The following is a 26,646-nucleotide window of genomic DNA, read 5'->3' on the forward strand; positions in this document are numbered from 1 at the left end:
CCAAGGCACATTTCAGAAATAAGACTTCATAGTTTCATTGGGAAAATGTGTTAAATTAACAAAAGGCATTAAAAGTTTATAAAAACTGTTCCATGCTGTTTCTAAAAGTTTCTAAAAGTGAATATCATCCTGGTAAGAAATCTGTCAAAGACAAGACCACTAACAGAATGAATAATAAAACTTGAGCTGACAATGAAATCCAAATACATTCAGATGGAATTCAGAAACACAAGGATGTTGCAAGAATGTATTTGAAACAAAGGTAGGCATGAATATAGGTATTTCTTCAAAAATTTGTTATTCTTATGAGATAAGATGAAACACATAAGTCAGAGGGTTTATGTGACAATGTAAACAAATCAGTATTTGTTGCATCAGGATTTAGAAGAGCCCTCAAATTTGAAGCACAAAAGGCCAAGAAAGTGAGAACATTCCTTTAAAAATGGCTTTGAGATATAAATTCTCTATCTTAAAATTCACATACTGTAAGTGTACAATTTGATAATTTCTATGATCCATTTTCAGTTTACTTTTGTGTATGGTTTGAGGTGAGGGTCTAAGATTTTTTTTTTTTTGCATGTGGATTTCTAATTTTCCCAGCACAGTTTGTTGAAAAGACTATCCTTTACCCATTTAATAGTCTTGACACTTGTTGAAAATCAATTGACCATCAATGCAAGGTTTTTTCCCCTAAATTCTTAATTTTGCTCCATTGCTCTATATGCCTGTCCTTTTGTCAATACTGCACCATGCTAATTACTACAGATCTGTAATAAGTTTTTTTTTTTAACATCTTTATATAATAAGTTTTGAAATGCGGCAAAGACCTTAAACTTAGATCTTTCTTAAAACTGGTTTGGCTATTCCAGTCTTTTATATTTCTATGTGAATTTTAGGATCACCTTGTCAATTTCTTTCTTTTTTTTTTTTTTGTGGTACGCGGGCCTCTCACTGCTGTGGCCTCTCCCGTTGTGGAGCACAGGCTCCGGACGCGCAGGCTCAGCGGCCATGGCTCACGGGCCCAGCCGCTCCGCGGCATGTGGGATCTTCCCGGACCGGGGCACGAACCCGTGTCCCCTGCATCGGCAGGCGGACTCTCAACCACTGCGCCACCAGGGAAGCCCCACCTTGTCAATTTCTTACAAAAAATGTGTGCTGAGATTTAGACAGGAATTGTTTTGAATTTGTAGATCAATTTGGGAGAACTGCCGTCATAACAATATTGAGTCTTCCAAGCCATGAACATGTAATCTTTCCATTTATTTAGATCTTTATTTTCTCTCAGCAATGTTTTGTACTTTTCACTGCACAAGTCTTAACACTTCTTATGTTAAATTTATACCCCAATACTATTAAATTTATACCAAAGTACTATTCTTTTTGATAGTACTGTGAATGGAATGGTTTTTAAATTTCATTTTTAGACTGTTCATTCCCAGTATATAGAAATACAATTAATTTTTTTTTTTTTTTTTTTTGCGGTTCGCGGGCCTCTCACTGCTGCGGCTTCTCCCGTTGTGGAGCACAAGCTCCGGACGCGCAGGCTCAGCGGCCATGGCTCACGGGTCCAGCCGCTCCGCGGCATGTGGGATCTTCCCGGACCAGGGCACGAACCCGTGTCCCCTGCATCGGCAGGCGGACTCCCAACCACTGCGCCACCAGGGAAGCCCCCTACAATTAATTTTTGTATATTAACCTTGGATCCTTGTGACCTTGCTTACCCTGTTTACTAGTTTTGGTAGTTTTTTGTGGATTCCTGGGGTGTCCTGAGTCTTAGAGAATCATGTCACATAAGACAGTTTTACCTCTCCCTTTCTAACCTGGATGCCTTTTATTTTCTTTTTCTTGCCTGACTGAACTGACTAGAACCTCCAGTACAATGGTGACTAGATGTGACAAGAGCAGAACCTCATTTCCTTGTTCCCAACCTTAAGGGAAAAACATTCAATTTTTCACCTTTAAGTAAGATCTCAGCTGTGGGTTTTAATAGATGCTATTTATCAGGCTGAGAAAATTGACTTCTATTTTTAGCCTGTTGCGATTTCTTAGCGTGAATGGGTGTTGTAGAATGCCGAATGGTTTTTGTCTTTTATTCTATTATCTATTATGATGCTTTATATTAATTGATTTCAGATGTTAAATCAACCTTACATTTCTGGGATAAATTCCACTTGGTTGTGGTGTATAGTCCTTTTTATTGGTGGCTGTATTCAGTTTGCTGATACGTAGTCAAGGATTTTTGCATCTATGTTCAGGAGGGACAGTGGTCTGCAGTTTTCTTATTATGTTTTATCTGGCTTTGATATTAGGATAATACTGGCCTTATAGAATGAGTTGGTAAGTGTTCCTTCTTCTATTTTCAGAAAGAGTATGGGAAGGACTGGTGTTATTTTTTCTATAAACATTTGATAGTATCCACCAGTGAAATCATCTGGGTCTGGCGTTTCATTATGAAGATATTTTAAATTATAAATTTAAATTCCTTTACTTATAGTTCTGGGCAGATTTTCTGTTTCTTCTTGAGTCAGTTTTGAAATTTTTTCTCGTTTCAGGGACTTGTTCATTGCAACTAAATTGTCTAATTTGTTGGCATAAATTTGGTCATAACATTCCCTTATAATCCTTTTAAATTTCTGTAGGGACTGTAGTGCTATCCTCTCCCTCATTCCTGGTTTTGCTAATTTGTATTTTCTTTTTTGTTGGTCAGTCCAGCTAAAGGTTTGTCAGTTTTACTGATCTTTGCAAAGACCAAACTTTTAGTTTCATGGATTTTCTCTATTATTTTTCTGTTTCCTATGTTATTGCATTCTGCTCTAATCCTTATTATTTCCTTTCATTGGGCTTGCTTTGGGTTTATTCTGTTATTTTTGCAATTTGTTAAGGTTGGAGCTTAATGATCAATTTCAGACCTTTTTTTTTTTTTTTTTTGCGGTACACGGGCCTCTCACTGCTGTGGCCTCTCCCGTTGCAGAGTACAGGCTCCGGAAGCGCAGGCCCAGCGGCCATGGCTCACGGGCCCAGCCGCTCTGTGGCACGCGGGATCTTCCTGGACCGGGGCACGAACCCGTGCCCCCTCCATCGGCAGGCGGACTCCCAACCACTGCACCACCAGGGAAGCCCAGACCTTTTTCTTTTTTTACCATAGATGTTTAAAGCTATAAATCCCCCCCCAAGTACTACTTTATCTGCCACCTATAATTTTGATATGCTACATTTTCCTTTTCTCTCTGTCCAAAGTATTTAAAAATCCATTGTAGTTTCTTGACTCACTGGGTATTCAGAAATATGTTGTTTAATTTCCAAATATTTGGGAATTTTCCAGGTTTCTTTCTTGCATTAATTTCTAACTTAATTCTATTGTAGTTGGAGAACTTTTCAGTCCTGTTGGATATATTGAGATTTACTTCATGGCCTAACTTATGTCTGCTAAAGAATGTTCCATGTGCCCTTGAAAAGAATATATATTCTTTGTTGGGCGGTGTATTCTATGTATGTGCGTTAGGTAGAGTTGGTTGAGAGCGTTTGTCAAGTCTTCTATATCCTTGCTGATTTTCTATCTAGTTGTTCTCTCAGTTACTGAGAGTGGGGTAATGAAATCCATTATTGTTGAACCGACTATGCTTTAAAGTCTGTCAATTTTTGCTTCATGTACTTTGAGGACCTATTGTTAGCTGTATATACATTCACAATTGCTGTATCTTCCTGATATGCTGATCCTTTTATCATTATGAAATGACCCAATTTATCTCTAGTAATATTTCTTTTCTTAAGCCTATTTTGTCTGAAATTATGATAGTTACTCCAGTTCATGGCTATTGCTTGCACGGTAGTACAGAATTAAGGTTTCCAAAGATCAGAGAAAAGATGGTCCACTATCGTATCTTTTCTTTTGACTTTGGAGATTGAGATTCTAGTCACCCCATTTCTTTGCAGATCTGGGGGAAAGATGTTCACTTCCCTTCCAAGGGAAATAAAATGGCAGCTGCCTCTTGGACTCTGTTCCAGGTCTTATAAGCAGATTTTAGAAAATCTCTGGGATGAGAAGTTTCAGCACGCACAGGTGCACACATACACATACACCCTCTCACCCAGAAATCATCAATTCTAGTCCCTTCCTTCACGTATGAGAAAACTGAGACATAGATCATCAGTGACCCACCTATGCAGCTTTGGCAGAATCAAGACAAGATTTCATTCTCAATTCCTATTCTGGTGTTCATTCCATTCCATCACTCTGATAAATTATTCTTTCAAGTCCTCAGTATGAGTGACAACAGCTGCCTGCTGTAATAACCTTTTCTATTAACAAGTACACTCAGGTTGGAATAGATTCAAGCCATTCAAGATTCCCCCCTCAGAACCCCAACATCTGAGAAAGACAATGAGGTTCTAAAGAGGGGGAGCTAGCTAGGCGGGGTGATCAAGGTGTGTGTGCCTGTCTCTTTCTGCCTTAACCTTCCCGTACTAAGACTTATTTGTGTTCATTTCAAGAGGCAGGGCAAGTGCTATCATCCCCTACCCATTTGATCTTCCACACTTGACTCAGTTCGTGTACGTACGTCATCCCTCAGCATCTGTGGTGGGTTGGTACCAGGAGCCCTTGCAGATACCAAAATCCACAGATACTCAAGTCCCTTATATAAAATGGAGCAGTACAGTCGGCCCTCCACAGCCATTGGATCTACAGTGTGCTCATAGGCTTCTTGCATACAAGAAGAGGAGATTCTGTATAATCAAATTGAGAAATGTATACCACTGTGGTTCTACCACTAGCTGGGTAACCTTGGGAAAGTACTTAAGTTAGAGTTTTAGTTTCTTATGTGAAATAAAATTACTTTAGCTATTTCATAGGGTTATTCTAACTATTAGATGAGATAATTTATAAGGAAGTACCTAATCCAGCCCTTTTTACTGAGGGTGTTTTGTTATTTTATATAAAGACAATCCAAGTCCTTGACACTACAGTAGAAGAGAGGGCTAATCTTTTAAGGTTTTCTTGTTTGCTTTGTTTTGATCAAAGAACTGCCGTGATAAAGAACCTGGTCAAAGTTACGTATTGTAAAATTGAGCACCATACTTATCATAGACCTGAAGTTGCTCATTGGATTATACAAATATGAGTATAAAGTGTTAAAAATATGTGCCTTTCTGTGTTTTTATACGGCAAAATTTTCTGTGTGCTCCTTTTTGGAAAGGGTATTTCCATCAGTTATAAACTGCTGCTCCAAATTATGTGATAATTTAGATCAAGGTCATTATCAACGCAGATGACCAAATCTGAAAAATATTCTCATGTCAGAGGCCTTGAAGGAAGAATGCTCTAACGGGATTAAAATGCCTTGCAAAGAATTATAACATGAATAGCTCAAGAAATCTTAATTTGTAAAAGGTCACAGAGTTACAAAAAACATCGCTCATTTCAACTAATTAAATGAAATTTTAGTTAAATGGCACCTTTAAATATTGGTACTGCAGCTGCGAGTGCATTTAAATAGCATTTACGCAGATATAATTAGCACAATTAAACATGGGTAGAAGTGGAAACACCATTCTTAATTATATTGATATAATCAGTTTTATTAATGCTTTATAGCAACAAAAGTGACATCTGACAGTAGCACACAATTCATGACAGAACCTAATATTAAGCATTTTAGCATATTAAAGAATCTAAAGCTAGGTAATTGGGGAAAGAAAAAAGTCAAATAGAGTTCTTACCTGTGACGATACCATAGTTGGGAGGTTCAAGAATTACTCCGTAAAACTGGATGATGTTTCTGTGACTGAGGACACTGAGTATTTCTGCCTATACAAAAATCAAATAGAAAATTGCATAAAATTTCACATTTATAAAAGTCTCATAAAATAAGTTTCCTACTCAATTTTCTTTTACATACATTTACAAAGATGTATATGTGCTCAACAAGTATGTGATGCTGATAAAACTGTCTTTGGCAGCACTCTTGACAGACTAAGGATTTATATATCGAAGCTTTCTGAAAAATTTAAAAAAGAAGTGGGGTTGAACTGGCGGCAGAAGAGGTGCTTACTAGCAAGCTGGCATGACTGACAGTGGAAGGGGATGACTAAAGAGGGGAGATGCCACATTTATTTACAGTAAAAGCCCTCTTCCTAAAAGTCAAATACATTTTTTCCTGCATAATATTTCTTTTGGGAGACTGCAACAAGACTGAACTTCTGTCGGTTGGATGAGTAGTCATGACAAAATTACGGCAGGGTTTCTTAACTATTACTGGAATAGATTCAGGTAATACCTATTTATATTATTTATCTAACCATTTATAACCAAATATATTATTGCTCTCGTACCATATGCAAAGTACTGTAAAGGACAGACACGTGGATTCTTGACCTTCAGTGGTGATTTGATAGGGAAGCCAGACTTTACACTGTGAAATGTGTTAATTATTAGAAAACTGTACTGCAGAGTGTCATGGTAAAAAATACTGTTTATTAAACTTAATTGTTTTTAATTAATTAATTTATTTATTTATTTTGGGCTGCATTGGGTCTTCATTGCTATGCATGGGTTTTCTCTAGTTGCTGCAAGCAGGGGCTACTCTTTCGTTGGGGTGCACAGGCTTCTCGTTGCGGTGGCTTCTGTTGTTGTGGAGCATGGGCTCTAGGCCCACGGGCTTCAGTAGTTGTGGAATGTGGGCTGAGCAGTTGTGGCTCACGGGTTCTAGAGTGCAGGCTCAGTAGTTGTAGCACACGGGCTTAGTTGCTCCGTGGCATGTGGGATCTTCCCGGACCAGGGCTCGAACCCGTGTCCCCTGCATTGGCAGGTGGATTCTTAACCACTGTGCCACCAGGGAAGCCCTAAACTTAATTTTTAAAATGAAAAATAAAAGAGGTACCACAGTGTATATCTGCTAATGTCTACAGGAGGATGTTCTCTAGATTAAGTAAATTACATGTAGTCATTAAAATTTTATTGATTTTGTGGAGTTAAAATATGGCTAATCAAGAATTAAAAGCACAATTAAAGTCAGCAATGAATAAAAATGGAGAAGCCTTGGTCATAAAGGAGACTCCCCTTTGGGAATTTGCACATTTGTTATACATTTTTCTTTTCATAGTAGGAGTTGAGTTTTCATTTAAAATGCTGTGAAACTTGTTTTGAAGGTGGTGTGACTAGATAGAAAACAGAAGGTTGAGGGTTGACAAGGGGTCAATGTGGGAACAAGAGAAAGGAACATTATTCGTGATTGGATGAGACATCTATCAAGGTTGATTTGACAGTTTTTTCTTTTAGTAATATAGGTGTTGAAGGGAGCCATCAAAACGATTCCTTAACATTCACTGAGCGTCCACTGTGTGTAGAGGTTCTGTATTCATCAAACAACCTTCTCATAGTTTAGTTTTCCAAGTAGAAAGAAAATGCATTAATTGAGTAATAAATACAATTATTCATCCATATGACAATTCTACTTCTCATTAAATAATCATAAATGACCTTGGTTGTAAAAATTGAGTTCATGTGAAGCTTGGAAATCATAAGCCCTCTATTTTTTTTAAATTAATTTATTTTATTTATTTATTTTTGGCTGCATTGGGTCTTCATTGCTGCACATGGGCTTCTCTAGTTGCGGCGAATGGGGGCTACTCTTCGCTGCGGTGCGCGGGCTTCTCATTGCAGTGGCTTCTCTTGTTGTGGAGCATAGGCTCTAGGTACGCGGGCTTCAGTAGTTGTGGCTTGCGGGCTCTAGAGCGCAGGCTCAGCAGTTGCGGCGCACAGGTTTCGTTGCTCCGTGGCACGTGGGATCCTCCCTGACCAGGGCTCGAACCCGTGTCCCCTGCATTAGCAGGCGGATTCCTAACCACTGCGCCACCAGGGAAGCCCCAAGCCCTCTATTTTTAAGTGGCAGATCAACTCTTTTGTGAGTAAAGCATGAGAGTTCAATGTTAGGAAGCATAAATGTTGGGACTAGTATTGGTCAAAATAGGGGACTGTTATCCTTTGGTGTGTTTTGTTATATTGTTTGGAATATCTAAATCCTGTGACCATTAAAAATGTTTGTAACAATAAAGAATAAATACAAGAATATTCTGAATCCTTGGAGAACCTTTTTTTTAAAATTTTATTTACTTATTTTTGCTCATTGGGTCTTTGTTGCTGTACGCGGGCTTTCTCTAGTTGCAGCGAGCGGGGGCTAACTCTTCGTTGCGGTGCGTGGGCTTCTCATTGCCGTGGCTTCTCTTGTTGCGGAGCACGGACTCTAGGCACACGGGCTTCAGTAGTTGTGGCTTGCGGGCTCTAGAGCGCAGGCTCAGTAGTTGTGGCGCACGGGCTTAGTTACTCCGCGGCGTGTGGGATCTTCCCGGACCAGGGCTCGAACCCGTGTCCCCTGCATTGGCAGGCGGATTCTTAACCACTGCGCCACCAGGGAAGCCCTGAACGACCATTTTATAATTAAGCACGACATGGAATTTTCAGTGTTCCAGCTAGTTTTCATGCTTACGTTTAAGATATTGACAAATTATACCCTGGAGAGAGAATTTATCTTTTCAGGTATTGCTAAGCATGTCTAACAGCTCTTGAGTAGACATATGCTAATGACAGAACAACTATTGTGTCCCTTTGTTGTGCTCGTATTTTAATTTTTTTACAGTTATAAAAAACTCTTGCAGTATGATTTGTAAGTAAAAGACATTTTTATGGAATAAGACTTTAGGTTCCAATTTAATAAACTAAGAATTTGATTTAACATCTTGAAAACAACGTGCTATTTTAGAGTGCTGTAGCAGTTTCATGGAAATGGGCTAATAATAAGCAGAGGTAGATTAAATAAATAAGTGGTATTTGCAATCGATGAAGGTCAAGTGACACCATGTTACAATTCAAACAAACTCCAACAGAAATACCTGGGATTAACTGAATTACTAAAACCTGTACTTGTAGCAGCCAGTAACTGACAGCAAGCGTATGTATTATGTAGATTTGCCTTTATAGGCACCTGCTTGCCAACAGTTCATTAATGGAAATTGCTGAAGTAAATATGCAGCAAATAATTTTTCCTTAGATTGTTGTTTTCCAGATTTAAATTCTGGGATACTCTAGCAAATGGCCTGCACATCAAAATAATGGATTAGTGGTTTTAAAAAGTTCACTATTAAAAAGGAAACATAACAATGACGAAGGCTAAAATAATGCTCCATTGTACTGAAAACTGTAAATATCTTTTTACACTATTAAAACTAACAAAAGAATTATTTTTAGTACATATAATTTGATGAAAGTTGTTTATTTCTGTTGTATTGATTTTATAGTTGCATTTTTATTTAACTGAAAAATTGATTTTGATTTTATGAGCTATACACAATAAAGAGTTAATTCTTAGGTCTATGTTTACTCAAGTTACACTGAAATAACAATTTTAGTCAACACTGGAAGTCCAGATGACTTCATTTTTCTACACAATGTATTTACATTTCTGTTTGCAAAACGCTATTGTAAGAACTCTAACAGATACTTGTATGCGGACTCACAGCAGCATTATTCACAACAGCCAAAAGGCAGAAACCACCCAAGCATTCATCAAGTGATGAGCAGATAAACAAAACATAGTAGATAAATACAATGAGTATTATTTGGCCGTAAAAGGGAATTAAGTTCTAATACTTGCCACAACATGGATGAACTTTGAAAGCATTAGGATAAGTGAATAAGCCGGGCACAAAAGGGCAAACATTGGATGATTCCACTTATATGACATATCTTGAAGCTGGCAAATTCACAGGTTAGAAAGAATGTAGATTAGAGGTTACCAGGGACTGGAAGAGGAAGAAATGGGGAGTTATCACTTAACATGTAGAATTTCTGTTTGGAGTGAGGAAAAATTTTGGAAATAGATAGTGGCGATGGTTGATTTCAACACTGTGATTATAGTTAATGCCACTGAACCATACACTTAAATATGGTTAAAATGACAGATATTATGCTGTATGTATTTTACTACAATAAACATTTTAAAGGTTTCAAAAATGTTATTCTAGACTTTTGCAGAGATGAATGACCATAATCTATTTACTAATCATCCAAGAGTTACACAACCCAAGGTCTAAAGATCTTTGGGGTAAATAAGTAGTTTTCCAGATTAGGACGTGAGGATTTAAGGAAAGACCAGGACAGACTACAGCAATTTAAACTCATGCTCAAAGATTCTCCATAAAATAAAGGATCCCAATGTGACAGACAAGTGGAGTAACCACAGGTCGATTCATAAAAATGTTTAGTAGTAATGTCCTTATCAGAGCACACAGATGTCTATACAGCTATTGTGTTTGCAGTAAGATATGTGACTGCTCCCATGGTTTCCAGTTGGGGCTGGTTTCTTCTTCCCTCCCTCCCTCCTTCTTTCTTCATAGGAAAACTTATCAGGGATTTGGGGAGGAGGTGGGCACTCTGTTAATTTTCTTTCAACTGGCATTTCTAAGCATTTATGTGGGGAGATGACCCATTAGCTCAGTTGGCCATGTTTCCAGAACTCAACCAGCAGGTTCCAAATGGCTGATCCAATCAGAGAGAATAAGAGAAACTAAATATCATAATTTAACTAAATTTACTAAGTATCATAATTTAACTAAATTTAAGTTTAGGGGGTGGTTAAGTTTTAACATCCTTCCTTTAAAGTACTTTCAACAGCTTTATAATAAGGTTTTAAGTTAATTAGTATCTTCATCTTCAGAGCAATCCCTTTCCCTCTATTCAAAACTTTTTTCAACCTAATCCCAAATTTTAATTTGTCTCTGTAATTTTGGAGAGCTACCATAGAACCCTTAAAGATTCTATGAGTTTTTTTCTTTTAGTTGAAGTATAGCTGATTTACAATATTGTGTTAGTTTCAGGTGTACAACAAAGTGATTCAGTTATATATATTTTTTCAGATGATTTTCCATTATAGATTATAAAATATTGAATATAGTTCCCTGTGCTGTACAGTAAATCCTTGTTGCTTATCTATTTTATGTATAGTAGTTTGCATCTGTTAATCCAATACTCCTAATTTATCTCTTCCCCTCTCGTTCCCCTTTGGTAACCATAAGTTTGTTTTCTTTGTAAGTCTGTTTCTGTTTTGTATATAGATGCATTTGTGTTATTTTTTAGATTCCACATATAAGTGATACTATATAATATCTATCTTTCTCTGTCTGAATTACTTCACTTAGTATAATATTCTATAGGTACATCCATGTTGCTGCAAATGGCAATATTTCATTCTTTTTTATGGCTGAGTAATATTCCACTGTATATACGCGCACACGTGTGTGTGTATATATATATGTATGTATGTATATGTATATATATATATGTATGTGTATATATATATATATATATATATATATATATATATATATATATATGCCTCATCTTCTTAAACCAGTGGGCACTTGGGGGTTGTTTCCATGTATTGGTTATTGTGAATAGTGCTGCTATGAACATTGGGGTGAAAGATTTTTTTGTTTTTTTTTTTCTTTTTTTTTGCGGTACGCGGGCCTCTCACTGTTGTGCCCTCTCCTGCTGTGGAGCACAGGCTCCAGATGCGCAGGCTCAGTGGCCATGGCTCACAGGCCCAGCCGCTCCACGGCATGTGGGATCTTCCCAGACCGGTGCACAAACCCGTGTCCCCTGCTTTGGCAGGCGGACTCTCAACCACTGCGCCACCAGGGAAGCCCAGATTTTGTTTTAAAGCTTGTTTTACATTTAAAAATATTCCATTGATACAGTCTGTATGTATTTATGTGATAACTTATTAAAAATAAAGTTGGGTTCACTTCTTTTTGTGAAAGAAAGGTACCAATGGCACTCTACTTATCACTATAAAATCAAAGCAGTAGTTTATGAAGACCCATATCATGAGGCTGGCAGGCTCTATTTACATCTTATATTAGGAACAAGCTTTTCTCCCTGGTTGTCAACAGCTCTTAGCCGCTACATAGCAGCAGGACTGTGTCTCACAGGGTCCATCTTTCTGCCTGTGATGTGGTACCGACCACAAAGACAGTAGGTGTAAAAAAAATCCAAGGTACACTTCTACTGTCCACGAGTGTCAGCTGCTCCTCCTTGCCCTCTGGTGTGTGGTATTTAAAACATTCCTGATTTCTGGAGGACCTTGATTTCTGAGGTCCTCACCAATTCCAAGAGTCTATGATTCCATCAGAGTATGATAGTAAAAGGAAGAAAAGTGGCTCATCCAATCCTTCAAAAGGAAGCAGTCTCCTTACTGCACTGTGCATTCAAGGTCAAAGGCTCTCTCCAAAGACAGCTCTGTCTCCAAAATACCAATCTGATCCAGGATCAGTATAGTCCCCCAAAGTTCAAGAAGATATGAGATGAACCCACATTTTTAAAAAACTTAAAATGACACATATAAGAAGAGAGATGGGGAAGAAATAAAATAACATATTGATTGTGGTTATCTGTAGGTAGCAAAAAGAATCATAAATGATTTTAAATTTTTATATATTTCCCAAATTCTTTACAATAAGTCTCTATAATTTTTGAATCAGAAAAAGTAATACATGTACGTTATATGTAATATATATGACTAGAGCATATAAATATAAAAATATTGATTTGCATGGAAATTCTGATTTTTCCCTAGGATTGGGTCAGGAAGAGATAAAACTCTTTCCTTACCTCCCCAGAACTACCCTAGGTATATAAAAACTAGTTTAGTTAACCTCTGAGCTATGAGTTTCTCTTGATATGGCTCCAGAGCAAACTAGTGTTCACCTGGGTTATTCCTGAAGAAGGCCATGGACTCTGAGAGGCCATGAGACAAAGGTGCTGGGCACTGAGTGCACCTATTCAGAGTCTGGCTCAGTGCTTTATTAAATCATCATCCTTCCTCTCCCTTCTGACATTTGCTCCTGTGGCCCAGTGCTCTTGAGGGAAGCCTTCCCTACGTTGCTCATCTTGCACCACGTCTAGTATAATACCACATGAGGGAGAAAGGTTAGATGCTTTATATACTGGAAGTACTCAATAATATCTGAAGGGTGGATGAACAAATAGTATTTGATGATAATGATATTAAATGTGTTTAAGTAATTGCCACGGTAAGAGTTCATGTTAGGTAAATGTTTACTCTGAACAGGACAGTAAGAAGATTAAAATGCCTGTGGGTGTGGCTTTGCTTTAATATTCATTCTGTTCTTTTACATGCATAAGGGTTACTTAAGGGTATTATTTTATAAGAATGACAATCAATTATACAACCATAGTAGAAGCCACATGGAAATTTATGTTCACCAGCTCATTGTTGATTTGAACTTTCAGAATGAAGACTTGGATGGCTACGAGTTGCCTCTTGCAGGCTCTGCCGTCCACAACAATCAAACAGGCAAAATTTCTTGACCGCCCTTCCCTGTTTGGCTATTCTCCAAGCATGCCCTCATTGCACTTTTTCAGATTCAGAATGCAGAGGCTTGCTTAGTCTTAAACCTTCCAGTTCCAGTTTTCTACCCAATGCATTTTACCATTTATATTTCCAAAAATCACCTCTGCAAGTAAGCCAGCTTCTTATCAAGTCCACACTTTCCATACCCACTGTGGCAGACACTCCTCTACGACACACTGAAAAATGGAGCCCTGATTCTCAGGAGTGGGGCTACATTTCATGAAGGCTTCTTTCTATAGACTGAATGTGTTCCCCTAAAATTCGTATGTTGAAACCTAACCCCCAATGTGATGGTATTTGAAGGAGGGGCCTGTGGGAGGTGATTAGGTCATGAGGGTGAAGCCCTCATGAATGAGATTAGTGCCCTTATAAAGGTGACCCCAGAGAATTCTCTCACCCCTTCCTTCTGCCCTGTGAGGGCACAGCGAGAAGATGGCCATCTGTGAACCAGGAAGTGGGTTCTCACCAGAAACTGAATCTGCTAACAACTTGATCTCAGACTTCCCAGCCTCCAGAACTGTGATGAATAAATGTTTGTTGTTTATAAGCCATCCCACCTTTGGTATTCTGTTACAGTAGCCTGAATGGACTAAGACAGCCCTCTTCCTAGGCTTGGGCTAGTATCACAAAACTCTACAACAACTGAACCAGGCCTCTTATGAACAGGAGGGGTTCGAACAGACAATGCCACCGGTCTTCTCAGAACAGCATACCTCTTATCATTATCCCCACAGAGCCCAGAACTATCGGACTTAGCAGTGGAATGTAAGGGAAAAGGGGAAATTCTTGATTTAAAAACTCCTAAAACAGTAGTGTGTTTACAAGTCTATAAGGTCAAAATACCTGGTTCTTTCAGGCAAGAAGTGGGTAGACCTTCCCTTCCCTTTTAACTCTTTCAGGCTCTGATTATAAAGATAACTGAGTCAGAATGTTCACTCTCAGTAATCAGAAGATTTACATATCAGATCACAAGAACCAGGGTCAAGAAAAAGTTGTTTAATTCATTGCATTTTTACTCCAAGAGTATCATGGCTAGAGGCATTTTCCTAAAATAAAAATTTGATTCTTACATGTACAGCAAGATGGAAAACCAGCCCCCATTCCTCCTAAAAACTCAGTGCTATAGAACAACTTTAAAAGTAGGCTTGGATGATTCTCAATCCTGTATTTAATCACCAGAGTCATACCCAGGTCATGCTCTTTGAGTCATTTTTGGCTTAATGAGACTCATTCAATAACATGACAAGCAGCAAACCTCTCAGTTCTGTACGTTCTCTTTCAAATGCTGCCCTTTAGGTATTCAGGGAAATAAAGAAGGATAAATGAACTGAATTCAGGTTCCATAATATAATACAGTCTATATTCCTCATGACATTTGATGTCATGAAAACTTTTCTTTGGAAGAAAAATGGCTAGAAATACTAAGAAGGAAAAATAAACAAGTCATTCTGCTCACTCTTCATGAACAGTCAAGATGGAGCCATGTGGGATGCATGACAAATGTCACCGGTACTGGGAAGTCTAAATCGCTCAAGGGTTTTCCTGGGGTTGCAGCAGACTCACCACATGCAGCTGCTTGGACAGCAGCCTAGGCTCCCCTCCAGGGATCAGGCTGCTCTCCAGTTAAGTACATACCCAACTAAGGGCAGACTAACCTGGCAGGATGGAAGGGTGGCTAAAACTGAATGAAATAAATAGTGAAGATTTAAGGATAGGGATTTAAGAGATATCTCCAAGGCATAAAAAGGCTAGGAGACTTTAGATTCTTCATGCTCACAACAGAATATCACTGTGATGACATGAAAAAGTAAAATATATTATAAACAACCTGTATTCAGTTTGGGTGACAAAAGCACATTCAAGCACCTAACTTTCCACTAAACAACTTATGTAACTTGGTCAAAGAGATCACTTGGGGCTAAAATTACACAGAAAACCTCCCCAAAGAAAGCCTTTGAATAAGACTTGAAGTATGAACTAACGAAGGATTAGGGTTTTTTTTTTTTAAATGAAAAGCAATATAATTTAAACAAAATCTAGATTAGGCGAGTGGAAATTTAAATTCTAATTACAAAATAGACGGCCCTGGAGCCACCTGGTCACTCTGGACCTTGTTTTCTTCCTAGAAAACTACTTGGTTGGACGAAATTATCTTCCAGATTCCTTCATGCTCTAAATTTCTTTCCATTTCTATAAAAAAAAATTGATGCATTATTAACTACTTTATTCAGAGTGGGTGCCCAATAGATATTTGCTAAACTGAACTGAGGTAGTTAACTGTGGTGTGTTAGGACATCCTCTGGAGTCAAACAGGCTGAAGCATGAGTCTTGGCTATGCCACCAATAAGCTGGGTGATTTAAAGGAAGTTATTTAACCTCTCTGGGCCCGTCTCCTTAAGGGAGAACAGAAATCCTACCCCAGTGTCTAGCAAATACTAGGTGCTTATCCAATGCTAATTCCTTTCTCTGAAGGCTTTCCCCTTCCTTTTTAATCAGTTCATCATTCAGAGTCAAGTCAAGCTTACGAGCAAAGATCAGATCTCTCCCAGCAGTGGATTATACTTTCGTAATTGGTTTGGATTAGTTAGCTGCATGTATTTATTCTATTTGACTTTATGTTTATCTGTGTTTTTACCTAAATATAGCACTTTAATATTTCCAAAACACTTATGTTATTTGACTCTCACAAGTAAGTTAGATATTTTTATCATATTTAAGACTTAAGAAAACTGGGTCATTGACTTGATTTGTGCAGGTTCATTTTTTTCCCAGGAGCCTAGTAAACGTCAGTAATAAAGTTTGCAACTAGGTCTTCTACTTCTGCCTCTTTTTATAAATTTCCACCCCCCTTTAAAAAAAAGTGCAATAAAATATGAGTCCTCTCATCTAAATATATATATTTTTAAATCTATTTATTTATTTGTTTTTATTTTTGGCTGTGTTGGGTCTTTGCTGCTGTGTGTGGGCTTTCTCTAGTTGCGGCGAGCAGGGGCTACTCTTCACTGCAGTGCATGGGTTTCTCATTGTGGTGGCTTCTCTTGTTGCGGAGCACGGGCTCTAGGCGTGTGGGATTCAGTAGTTGTGGCACGTGGGCTCAGTAGTTGTGGCACTCGGGCTCTAGGCGCATGGGCTCAGGAGTTGTGGCACGTGGGCTCTAGAGCACAGGCTTAGTAGTTATGGCGCATGGGCTTAGTTGCTCTGCAGCACGTGGGATCTTCCTGGACCAGGGTCGAACCCGTGTCCCCTGCATTGGCAGGTGGATTCTTAACCACTGCACCACCAGGAAAGCCCTCTAAATATTTTTTATTAAAAGTTGCCCTTGCTCAAAGAGATTCCAGTTTACAGACTCCTGAATAATTAATAACAGCTAGGATGTACTAAGTGCCTAGTATGCCAAGCACTTTATGTAGACTGCTTTTGTTTTTTAATGTTTCCATTTTTTTTAACATCTTTATTGGAGTATAATTGCTTTACAATGGTGTGTTAGTTTCTGCTTTATAACAAAGTGAATCAGCTATACACCTACATATATCCCCATATCTCCTTCCTCTTGTGTCTCCCACCCACCCTCCCTATCCCACCCCTCTAGGTGGTCACAAAGCACCGAGCTGATCTCCCCGTGCTATGCGGCTGCTTCCCACTAGCTATCTATTGTACATTTGGTCATGTATATATGTCCATGCCACTCTCTCACTTCGTCCCAGCTTCCCCTTCCCCCTCCTCTTCCATTTGTTTTTATTTCAGTTGGCGATCTTCTTCTTTTATTTTGAAATGTTTTATATTTGCTGTGAATACATTTGCTATTTAATGACTTAGATCAATCTAGAGAACTAAAACATAATATAAATGTAATTTTAAAACGCATACTTTTTTTTGAGCAGAGGTACTTATTTATCTTTATTTTGAATGTATGTAGTATGAAGAAATTAAAGGAAGAAATGGAAGGGGTAGTTAAAGAACTTAATGACAATAATCGTATTTTAGAAAGGGAAGTAATGCAAAAACTCATTCTGCCTGGTGATTGCATATGCAATTGGTAGACTAACCTTTTAAATCCTCACAGCAAACCATGAGCGAGGGCCCTTCACTATCACCCTTCACTAGGCACAGAGAAATTTTAAAACTTGCCTAAGGGCACAGAAAATGGCAAAGCCAGGTTCTTAACACAGGTTGTCTTATGTCAGAGCTCTGCTTATAATCACTAAACCATCCCACTTTACTTTACAAACCTAATCTGAATGCAGAATGGAACCTTAGTTTACAGAACATCCGAAAATTACAATAGGCCTAGAAAATTTAGAAGTGTGAGAAACAACTCCTCATCAACTCCCCCTTAGGGCCTTGGCCACTGCCCCCACTGCAAGATTTCCATACCTTCCTGACACTCAACTGTACAGGATCAAGTAAAGAACCAAGATCTAAATCCCGTAGGCACTAGGCCGTCAGGCCAGCCAGGAACGACCATATTGATAGCTAATAAAACCGGTTAATTGGGACTTCCCTGGTGGCGCAGTGGTTAAGAATCCGCCTGCCAATGCAGGGAACACGGGTTCGGGCCCTGGTCCGGGAAGATCCCACATGCCACGGAGCAGCTGGGCCCGTGTGCCACAACTGCTGAGCCTGCACTCTAGAGCCTGTGAGCCACAACCACTGAAGCCCGTGCGCCTAGAGCCCGTGCTCCACAACAAGAGAAGACACCGCAATGAGAAGCCCACGCACCCCAAAGAAGAGTGGCCCCCGCTCATCGCAACTAGAGAAAGCCTGCGTACAGCAACAAAGATCCAATGCAGCCAAAAATAATAAACAAATAAAATAATATTTATTAAAAAAAAATAATAATAAAAAAAAAAAAAAAAAAAAACCGGTTAATTGCACAGCATGAAGCACCCTCTCTCTACGCAAAAATTACATGGTTAGGAATTTTGAGCGACTCTCGCAATCTGATTAGCTAAGTGCTTTATAATATTACTCTACAGTGCAACAGAGTTTGATTATTTACATCCCATAAGAGAAATGTTTGCTACATTTATTATGGAAATCTGAAAAATCATTTAGAAGAATTCAGGCAAATTTAATTTTTAAATAGACTTGAAAACTCCTTTCACATCTTGTAGACTCCAGTTAGACAGTATCTTGAATACCTGGATTCTTCAGCTAAATTAATGATTTCACTATTTCTGGGCTCTGTCAGCATAGTCAAACAATAACTAATGACAAAGGCATGTGTGTGATATCTCACAGACTATTGAGTGAAAAAAAAAGTACCAAATCCCAACAAATATATAGTAAAAATAATCTGGAATCATAGGCTCTTAAGATCATTTCTCCCCTAAAGGTCTGATGAAGAGAGAGCTTCCACTTAAGCAAACCCTCCAATACTAATAACCATCACCACCTACCATGACAATCTTTCCTTCCATTAACCTTCATGCTGAAATCTAAGTCCTTCTTTGTGTTCAATAGAGATGGTGAAAGATAACATCTGAAAGCTAATTTTTGTATTATATTACATTATACATTTTCCTAAGCCTAAAAATTTTAATTCTTATCAATTTCTTGACATATCTTATTTTTCAATTTTGGGGGTTATCTTTACCTAAGTTTATGCAGAGACATCAGTGATTCTGAAAACATATTTAAATAATTGGTATTAGGTACAGCCATCTGACTGAATGTATTCACTTTTCAGCCCAATACTGAGATATGTTGTAAACTTGGTTACCGTGGCTCTCCTCAAAACCATCTTTATATTCCTCCCATCTAAAAGAAAATTTTTGTTGTTCTTTTTAGTTCAATCATATAAAGTTATAATTTAAGTATAATGGTCTTAGTAAAAGGAATATTTGTGATTTTCCTGAATGGGTTTGTTTTTATCCCATTGCTCAACGATCTATCATGTTACATTTTTCAAGCTGATTGCTAAAAAGCTTAGACACAAATTTGTTGCCTACATCTAGAAAGTACAAAGAACCTCATGAGTGTGTTTTTATCATACTAACTTCATTCCTGTTTTCATTTTGTTTTTCTACCATATTTTCCGTTTGCCCCATTTTCCTACTTTAATTTTTTTACATCTCACAATTTGTATTTTTATTAGCTGCCTTAAATCGTTTTGACAACAAGGTCATACAATAAAATAGTATTCTGCAGTGTATCTCAAATTGGAGTCCTCAAGATAAGATTCCGGGGTCCACAGATAGATCCTTGGCAGCCCATCAAGTGAAAACTCAAAGAAACACTGGTCTAGTCGAAGGGTTACCTCTTGGTTACCTATCTGTGCACACAGATACTATTTCCTTAGCTTTTTCTCCTCCAGCAGGCTTCACCAGCATTCTGCTTTAGCAATTTATGACAATCCCTTAGATCCTTCCATTACCCACCCATCGCAAACTTAGAAGCCCCTCCTTGACCTTAATCTTTTAGCCTTATTCCCCTTAAACCTGCTCTTCAGTTGGTCACATTGAGGTCTCTAGTCCCTTAATTCTATTCAGTTTTTCCTTTCTAATCAACTGGGTTCTATTGAAAGAAACAGAGATCCAAAATAGCAGTAGTTTAAAGAAGTAGTTTATATTGTCTCAAAACATGAAGGCTGCACGAAGCCCAATATGGCAGCCCCACAATTACCTCCATCCCACCATCCTCCCTTAGCACTGGTTGGCATCCTCAACGTTACTTGATGGTCACAATACAACCCCTGAGGTTCCAAGCCATTATATTTACATTCCACGCAGCAGGAAGGAGGAAAGTGCATAAGGGCATCCTCTTAGGTCAGCCTCCTTTAAAGAGCTTTCTCAGCAATCTCATCCAATGAGTTCTGTTTACATCTCCAATTATTGAAAGCTAAAAAACGGTAGCAGTAATTTTGAGTATCTCCAGTGTGCTCCCTTTTTTCTGGCTGCACCAGGCAGCAGGCGGGATCTTCCCTAACCAGGGTTCGAACCCGTGCCCCCTGCATAGGCAGTGTGGAGTCTTAACCACTGGACCACCAGGGACGTCCCAGCTCCCTTCTTCATTCTCTGTTCACCCAACAAATATTTACTGAGTGTCTATGTGCCAGGCACCATTTGTTTGGTGCTGAGGATAGTGAAGAACAAGATAGCAAAACCCTTGCCCTCATGGAGCTTACGGTCTAGTAGAGGAAGACAGACAATGATGATATCAAGTAGTAAACAAGACAACCTTTATGAATCAGCTACAATAAACCTCGACTATTTTCATGTCCTTCAGCTACTCTTGCCTTTTTCAGTCTCAGGTTACTATGACTACTCTACCCTGGGGAAACAGGCATAACTGCCTTCAGTATTCCTTCCTTATGCTTCCTGCCTTTCTAACTGCCTCTATCTATCCTTCCTCCCCCAGACCTTACCCTGACACCTGTGCTCTTTATATCTCCCCTTCTTCCCTCAGGACATTACGATCCATCAATTATATCCTTCCCGGAGCCTTTAATCTCTTTCTAGTTCTATCCTCTAGGCCGAAAAAGTGCTTGAGTTTCATCTCTCCAAGAAACAAACAACTTTCCTTGACCCTCTCTCCTTCTCAAACTACTTTCCTAAACATCAAAATGTCTTGAAATAATACTTTACACTAAGTTCTGTTTCCTTGCTTTCTATTCACTTCTTAATCCAATTATATTTGGCTGGATTTTTATTCTATTGTTAAAGTTTCCCTAACTAACTCTGAATTCTGATCTTTTCTTTTAAATATACCCTTTATAGGTTCTGTTTTGAGTTTTTAAGTTAAATATAACCTCCCCTTAACAGTCTGGTACTGTCCTTAGCATCTATACCTGTGCTATATCCTGGTATGAATGAAAACAAGGATCAGACACAGGCATTGTAAGTTATATAAGAATAAAATAAACCCCTACCATCAAGACTTACACAATATCAGGGAAACAATAAAAGCGCACAATAACAAGATGCAACACAACCACCGTAAGAAGTACAAAGTGTTGTGGAGGACCCATGTGGAGATTAGGTGAAGCTGGGGGATAATGGAAAGCTTCAACTAGACAATGCAGAATGAATTCAGTTTCTTCTTCTTCTTTTTTTTTTTTTTTTTGCGGTACGCCGGCCTCTCACTGTTGTGGCCTCTCCCATTGCGGAGCACAGGCTCCGGACGCGCAGGCTCAGAGGCCATGGCTCACGGGACCAGCCGCTCTGCGGCATGTGGGATCTTCCCAGACCGGGGCACGAATCCGTGTCCCCTGCCTCGGCAGGCGGACTCTCAACAACTGCGCCACCAGGGAAGCCCCTGAATTCAGTTTTGATTTATAGCTGGTGAAGGCTTGGCATTCCAAGCAAAGGGAAGAGCAAGAGCTTTGGTAGAGACACAGCATGGGGCAGCATATCTGAGAAACAGAAGCACTTTTGTTTGGTTGGAACATGGAGTATATGTAGAACACAGATAGGTAATGGACCTGCAAACCTACAGCAACATGACAATACATGCTAAGCTGATTTTCAGGTTGAATTTCAGTAGGAGAGACTCCTAAAAAGTAAGAAAACATATTAATGTTTAAACAGACCTTCCAGCCTGGCCTGCAGAGGTAAGAGAATTATTAATTTACCACTAGTTGGAATTTAAAGGTGATCTACTCCAACTGTCCTTCTAATGAAGTAGTTCCCTTAGTATTATTTTAAGAAATAGTCATTCCACCTCTGATTGAACACTCCTAAGGACAAGTTAACACCAGGAAAGCAGTGATGTATTGCTGGGAATTTGGAAATGACTGACTTAAACAGGTGAAAGCAGAGATATGCCAAGTCCCTCTAAAGTGAAAAGATCCTTTCAGGCCAGCAGCGTGGGAGATAACTTGATTGAAAGTATTGACATACTTAAAGTTCACGTGTGTGCATGTGTGTACACATGTATATATTTGTGTAGTTAGTGGTAGTTAGGGATGGTCAGCCATAAAGGCCTAGAAAAAAGAGATAATAAGCACTGGCAGGGAAGTCTGTAAAGCATAATAACTTCTCCAATGAGGCAGGTCCTATTGGAGGGCAGATAAATTAGATTATCAGCAGAATGCAGTAGTAGAACATATCCAAATCCCATTACTAACTCCTCTTGTTCTGAGTCCACACTCACAAAGCAATGTCTCACCTATGAACGGAAAATTTTAAAATTAGTAAGTTGACTTTATTCTTCAGTTGCAGTCAAATATGTTAGCAAGATTTAGCACTGAGTCCACTCAACTCTGAAATTTCTGATCACATAAAGCAGAAGCTACCGGAGACTTCCCTGGTGGTCCAATGGTGAAGACTCCGTGCTTCCACTGCAGGGGTCGCTGTTCGATCCCCGGTCGGGGAACTAAGATCCCACATGCCACGTGGTGCAGCCCAAAAATGAAAAGAAAAAAAAAAAAGACAGCAGCTACCTTACTAGTGAGCTATTTGGGCAGCTACCAGCTTTCCCTAGAAGTTGCCTTCCCTATATCCTTGGGAGCCTTCGATCCCATATAGTAGGAAACTACTTTTCTAGATAGCCTATTCTGTTGTCTCAAGTTACCTGAGTTGACCTATGTAACTTCCTGTGTTCCTTGAACTTGCTTGCTCAGATTTTTATGTCATTTCCAAACACCATCACACCCCAAATTCTGATTTTTCTCTTTGCTTGAAGAGTCAGTTGGTGTCCTTAATCTGACTGTGGCTCTATTTAATACCTTAACATTGGTACCTCTGAGCAGAAAGAAAGAGAGTCCCTTTTTCTTGGCATTTGATAATGGTACTTAATGATACTGTAACATTATTCCCGCACCTGTTGACTGAAGCAGTGTTTGTGTAACAGGATTCCTTTTATTTCATGCAACAACGCTTAGAACCCTGGAGAGATCAGAGACAGGCCTCAGTTTATATTCTGAGTGCCCTAGGTGGAACTCTTCTCATGCAACAGACCATTATCATCACTAAAAGTCTCAGAGAAAATAATTCAAGATTTTCTGTATAATTATGCTTATCAATGGCATATGACCCTCAAAACACAAGAATCATTTTGCATGTAAACAAATGTAAACCTGGAGATGACGTATGTTATATATCAACAAGAGCAACACTTCTGGGAGCCCGAGACCTTTGTTAACAAAACACACAGAAAGTCATTGCTGAATATAGCCGGGATGGAATAGTGAGCCCAGAGATACAGGGTCTCACTAAGTAGTGAGGTCCAACAGTGAACCCAGAGATAAAGAAGAAAATAAACCAGAACATTGGCATGTTTTCCGAAGGAGTTGGATAGAAGGTTGTGGGTTATGAAGCATGAGAACATACACCTTGTTAAGGGCCTAAAGAAAGCTATACCATTTTCTTTAAGGCTGGGAGAAAGCGACTTGATACAGATGAACCAGCTCCCATAAATACTATCATTTTATAATTCTTTTGCAATCAATGAATGTAATAACTTTGGAGTTTCAGAAGTTGAAAGCTGAACACACCATCACTCACACACTACTCTACCTAATACTCACGCAGGGCTTCCTGTGTATTAACACTGTCTCATCACTTTACAGACATTAATGCATTTAATCCACAAAGTAAATACTATTATTACCCCCAGTTTATCTCTAAGAAACTACAGAACCGGAGGCTATGTATCTTGCTCATGGTCAGATAGCTGAGAAGCAGTGAAGCCAAGATTCAAACCAGGCAGTCTGGCTGTACAGCCTGATTTAGACCATGACACAGTACTGCCTCTCTCACAAATGAATGTCGATAGATGAACATGCCCTATACATGTACACAGATGTGCATGGACACACATTTCTATATATTTCATATAAATGGACAAACTCACCTGTGACAATACATATGCCTAATATAGTAAATACTCTAACATATTTATTTGATCTGGGTATGGAAAGAACTCTAGAATCAGAATCAAGAGACCCACGTTTATTCTTGGTTCTGACACTTGATGGCTATGTGATTTGGGGCCTCAGCTCACCTAATGATAAAATGTCAAAATGTGGAGGTAAAAAGGACAGAATGAATGATCTAAAGTCCCTTCAACACGAACATTCTGACTCAAATCGGATTTAATCGGTATGGGGTGGGACCCAGGCATGGGTGTGTCTTAGAAGCTTCTTAGGTGAGTCTAATGTGCACTGGCCTGGAGAGTGGTTTCTGTGGCAAAGCTACACTGTAGCCTCATTACTTTGGAGTCGGAAACCCTGGGGCTGAATTTCAACTTTCTCATGCGTGAGCTGTGTGGCCTCGCGAGTCTCTTAATGTCACTGAGCTTGCTCTCCATCTGTAAAATAAGAAAACCAGTATCTACTTAAAGCAGCTGTGAGGGCCAAACATGCATGGAAAGTACATGCTAGGCACCTGGTTTTCCTCAATGAATCATTCCTAGAGTGAACGCAGACAAAATTTTTAGAAGATATACAGAACTGAATTCAGATACACAGAACATCAGTGAGAACTATGAAGTGCTGGAAAACAGATGCAAAGACTGACAGCAACAGCACAGTGAAACTCAGAAAGGAGAGAATACCTGTCCTGCCACAGGTCTGGGCAGGAGAGTGACCACAAACCAGAGAGTCTAGTGAATACAGCACTGGAAGAGAGTGAAGGCATATGTCATCCTGCATACTCAGGTAACACCACAGCAGCTGGAAGAATCTAAATCCAAAGACCAAAATATACCAAGGAGACCAAAAGTTGTTAAGCCTAGTTCTTCTATTCTCTAAATAAATCTCTTAAAGTCCCCTACTATTTTAAAAACAAAGTGCCAAGCTGAAGGAAAGTGAACATAACTTCTCTTTTCCACACACGGGGTAAGGAATCCAGCTTATCATCATTAGCCTCACAATTACTGCATTTGCAGAACGAATGTGAATTCGGTGGGGCAGGTCTTGTGTTTCTATCTTCTGCCTATTCTCAGACCTCTGTGTCAGAGGTCACAGAAGAGCACACAATATACCATTATTTGTTTTCAAAACAGCTGCCTGTGGCCCTGGCTGTCATTCATCATCATGAGGTCTCTGTTGTGTTAGTTTAATCAAATGAGCCCAGTACGTGTAACTGTATTCTCCATTCAAATATGGAAGGACTATCGGCTCAAAGGCAATGGGGAAAATATTTTTCAGTTATTTTTCCAGGAGTGAACACGGATCACAATGATCTATTATCTGTAAAGTGAGGATATTATCTCTCCGCTCTCTAAAGGCTGTTGGGAGGACGGCCCAGAGAGCAGCGCATTCTTACTGCGGCAGCGGAGAGGAATACAGGTGCGGCATCAGGAAGGCAAGGACTTGGGTTTTTCGGTTCTGGTTTTTCACTAAGTCCCCTGTGTGCCATACAGCAAGTTACTTGGCCTTTCAAACACTATACATCTGTGGAATGGGGGATAATACAAACTTTAAACTTTTTCGTTTGGAATAATTTTTAGGTTCAGAGGAAAGCTGTGCTTCGGATTCCATTTAGAGTCATAGAAAACAAGAGAGGCCCCGTAGAGCCCTCGCCCAGTTAATATCGTCCATTACTATTAACCAAAACTCCAGACTTCGTTTGGATTTCACCTGTTTCTCCATGAATGTCCTCTTTGTGGTCGAGGACCCACTCCAGAGTACCACATCACATTTAGCTGTTAGGTCACCCTAGTCTTCTCTGGCCTCCTATCACAGGCTTTTAAGAAGAATCAAATACATGTGAAAACACTTCATAAAATGAAAAGGAGTATCAGAATACATTTTACTACTGTTAGGCATTAAATGAGTCCATGCATATAAAGCACCAAGAAAACTGGGATGTATTAAGCTCCCAATATGGTTATTAGCGTTATCATTATAATAAATATTTATACATATCCTACAATGTGGCCGGTTCTACATGTCTTCAACAACTGCTTGGGGTTCAGAATTCCTCTACAATTCCAGATTTTTCTCCATAAGAAGCCAGCTTTATAGAGATAGCCCTTGACCACATCTTCAAAAACACCTTGCTCTAACCAAGTGAGTTAGCAAAAGCAGCTCAATCTAGCAGAGCAGGAAAGACAAGAGACAGAGTGAAGGCAGGGGAGGCATCAGTGGAACCTCAGAAGCCACGCAGGTTTCACTTCATCATCAATCTTAGTCCTAGAGCTACACAGCCAAAGAAGCCATGAAGTTCAAGAGGGACCATTCCATAGAAATCAGCAAAGCAACCAACACTTATACATTTCCTGTTAAACAATCTGCACAGTTTCCAAGCACCATTAGGAAGTTAGAAAAGATGACCTG

The 26,646-nt window shown here is 39.2% G+C and overlaps 1 protein-coding gene across 3 annotated transcripts in view; it reads right to left on the bottom strand.

The window, feature by feature from the left end:
* Positions 1 to 26,646, bottom strand: part of MAP3K20 (mitogen-activated protein kinase kinase kinase 20) — a 174,465-nt gene that overhangs the window by 86,806 nt on the left and 61,013 nt on the right. For all 3 annotated transcript variants that reach the window (XM_060016573.1, XM_060016574.1, XM_069540853.1), the window contains exon 3: positions 5,719 to 5,806. In XM_060016573.1, the coding sequence (XP_059872556.1) occupies positions 5,719 to 5,806 (88 nt within the window). The remainder of the gene's footprint in view (positions 1 to 5,718; positions 5,807 to 26,646) is intronic.

This window comes from Delphinus delphis, chromosome 7 (assembly GCF_949987515.2).
Source record: "Delphinus delphis chromosome 7, mDelDel1.2, whole genome shotgun sequence".
Classification (NCBI taxonomy): domain Eukaryota; kingdom Metazoa; phylum Chordata; class Mammalia; order Artiodactyla; family Delphinidae; genus Delphinus; species Delphinus delphis.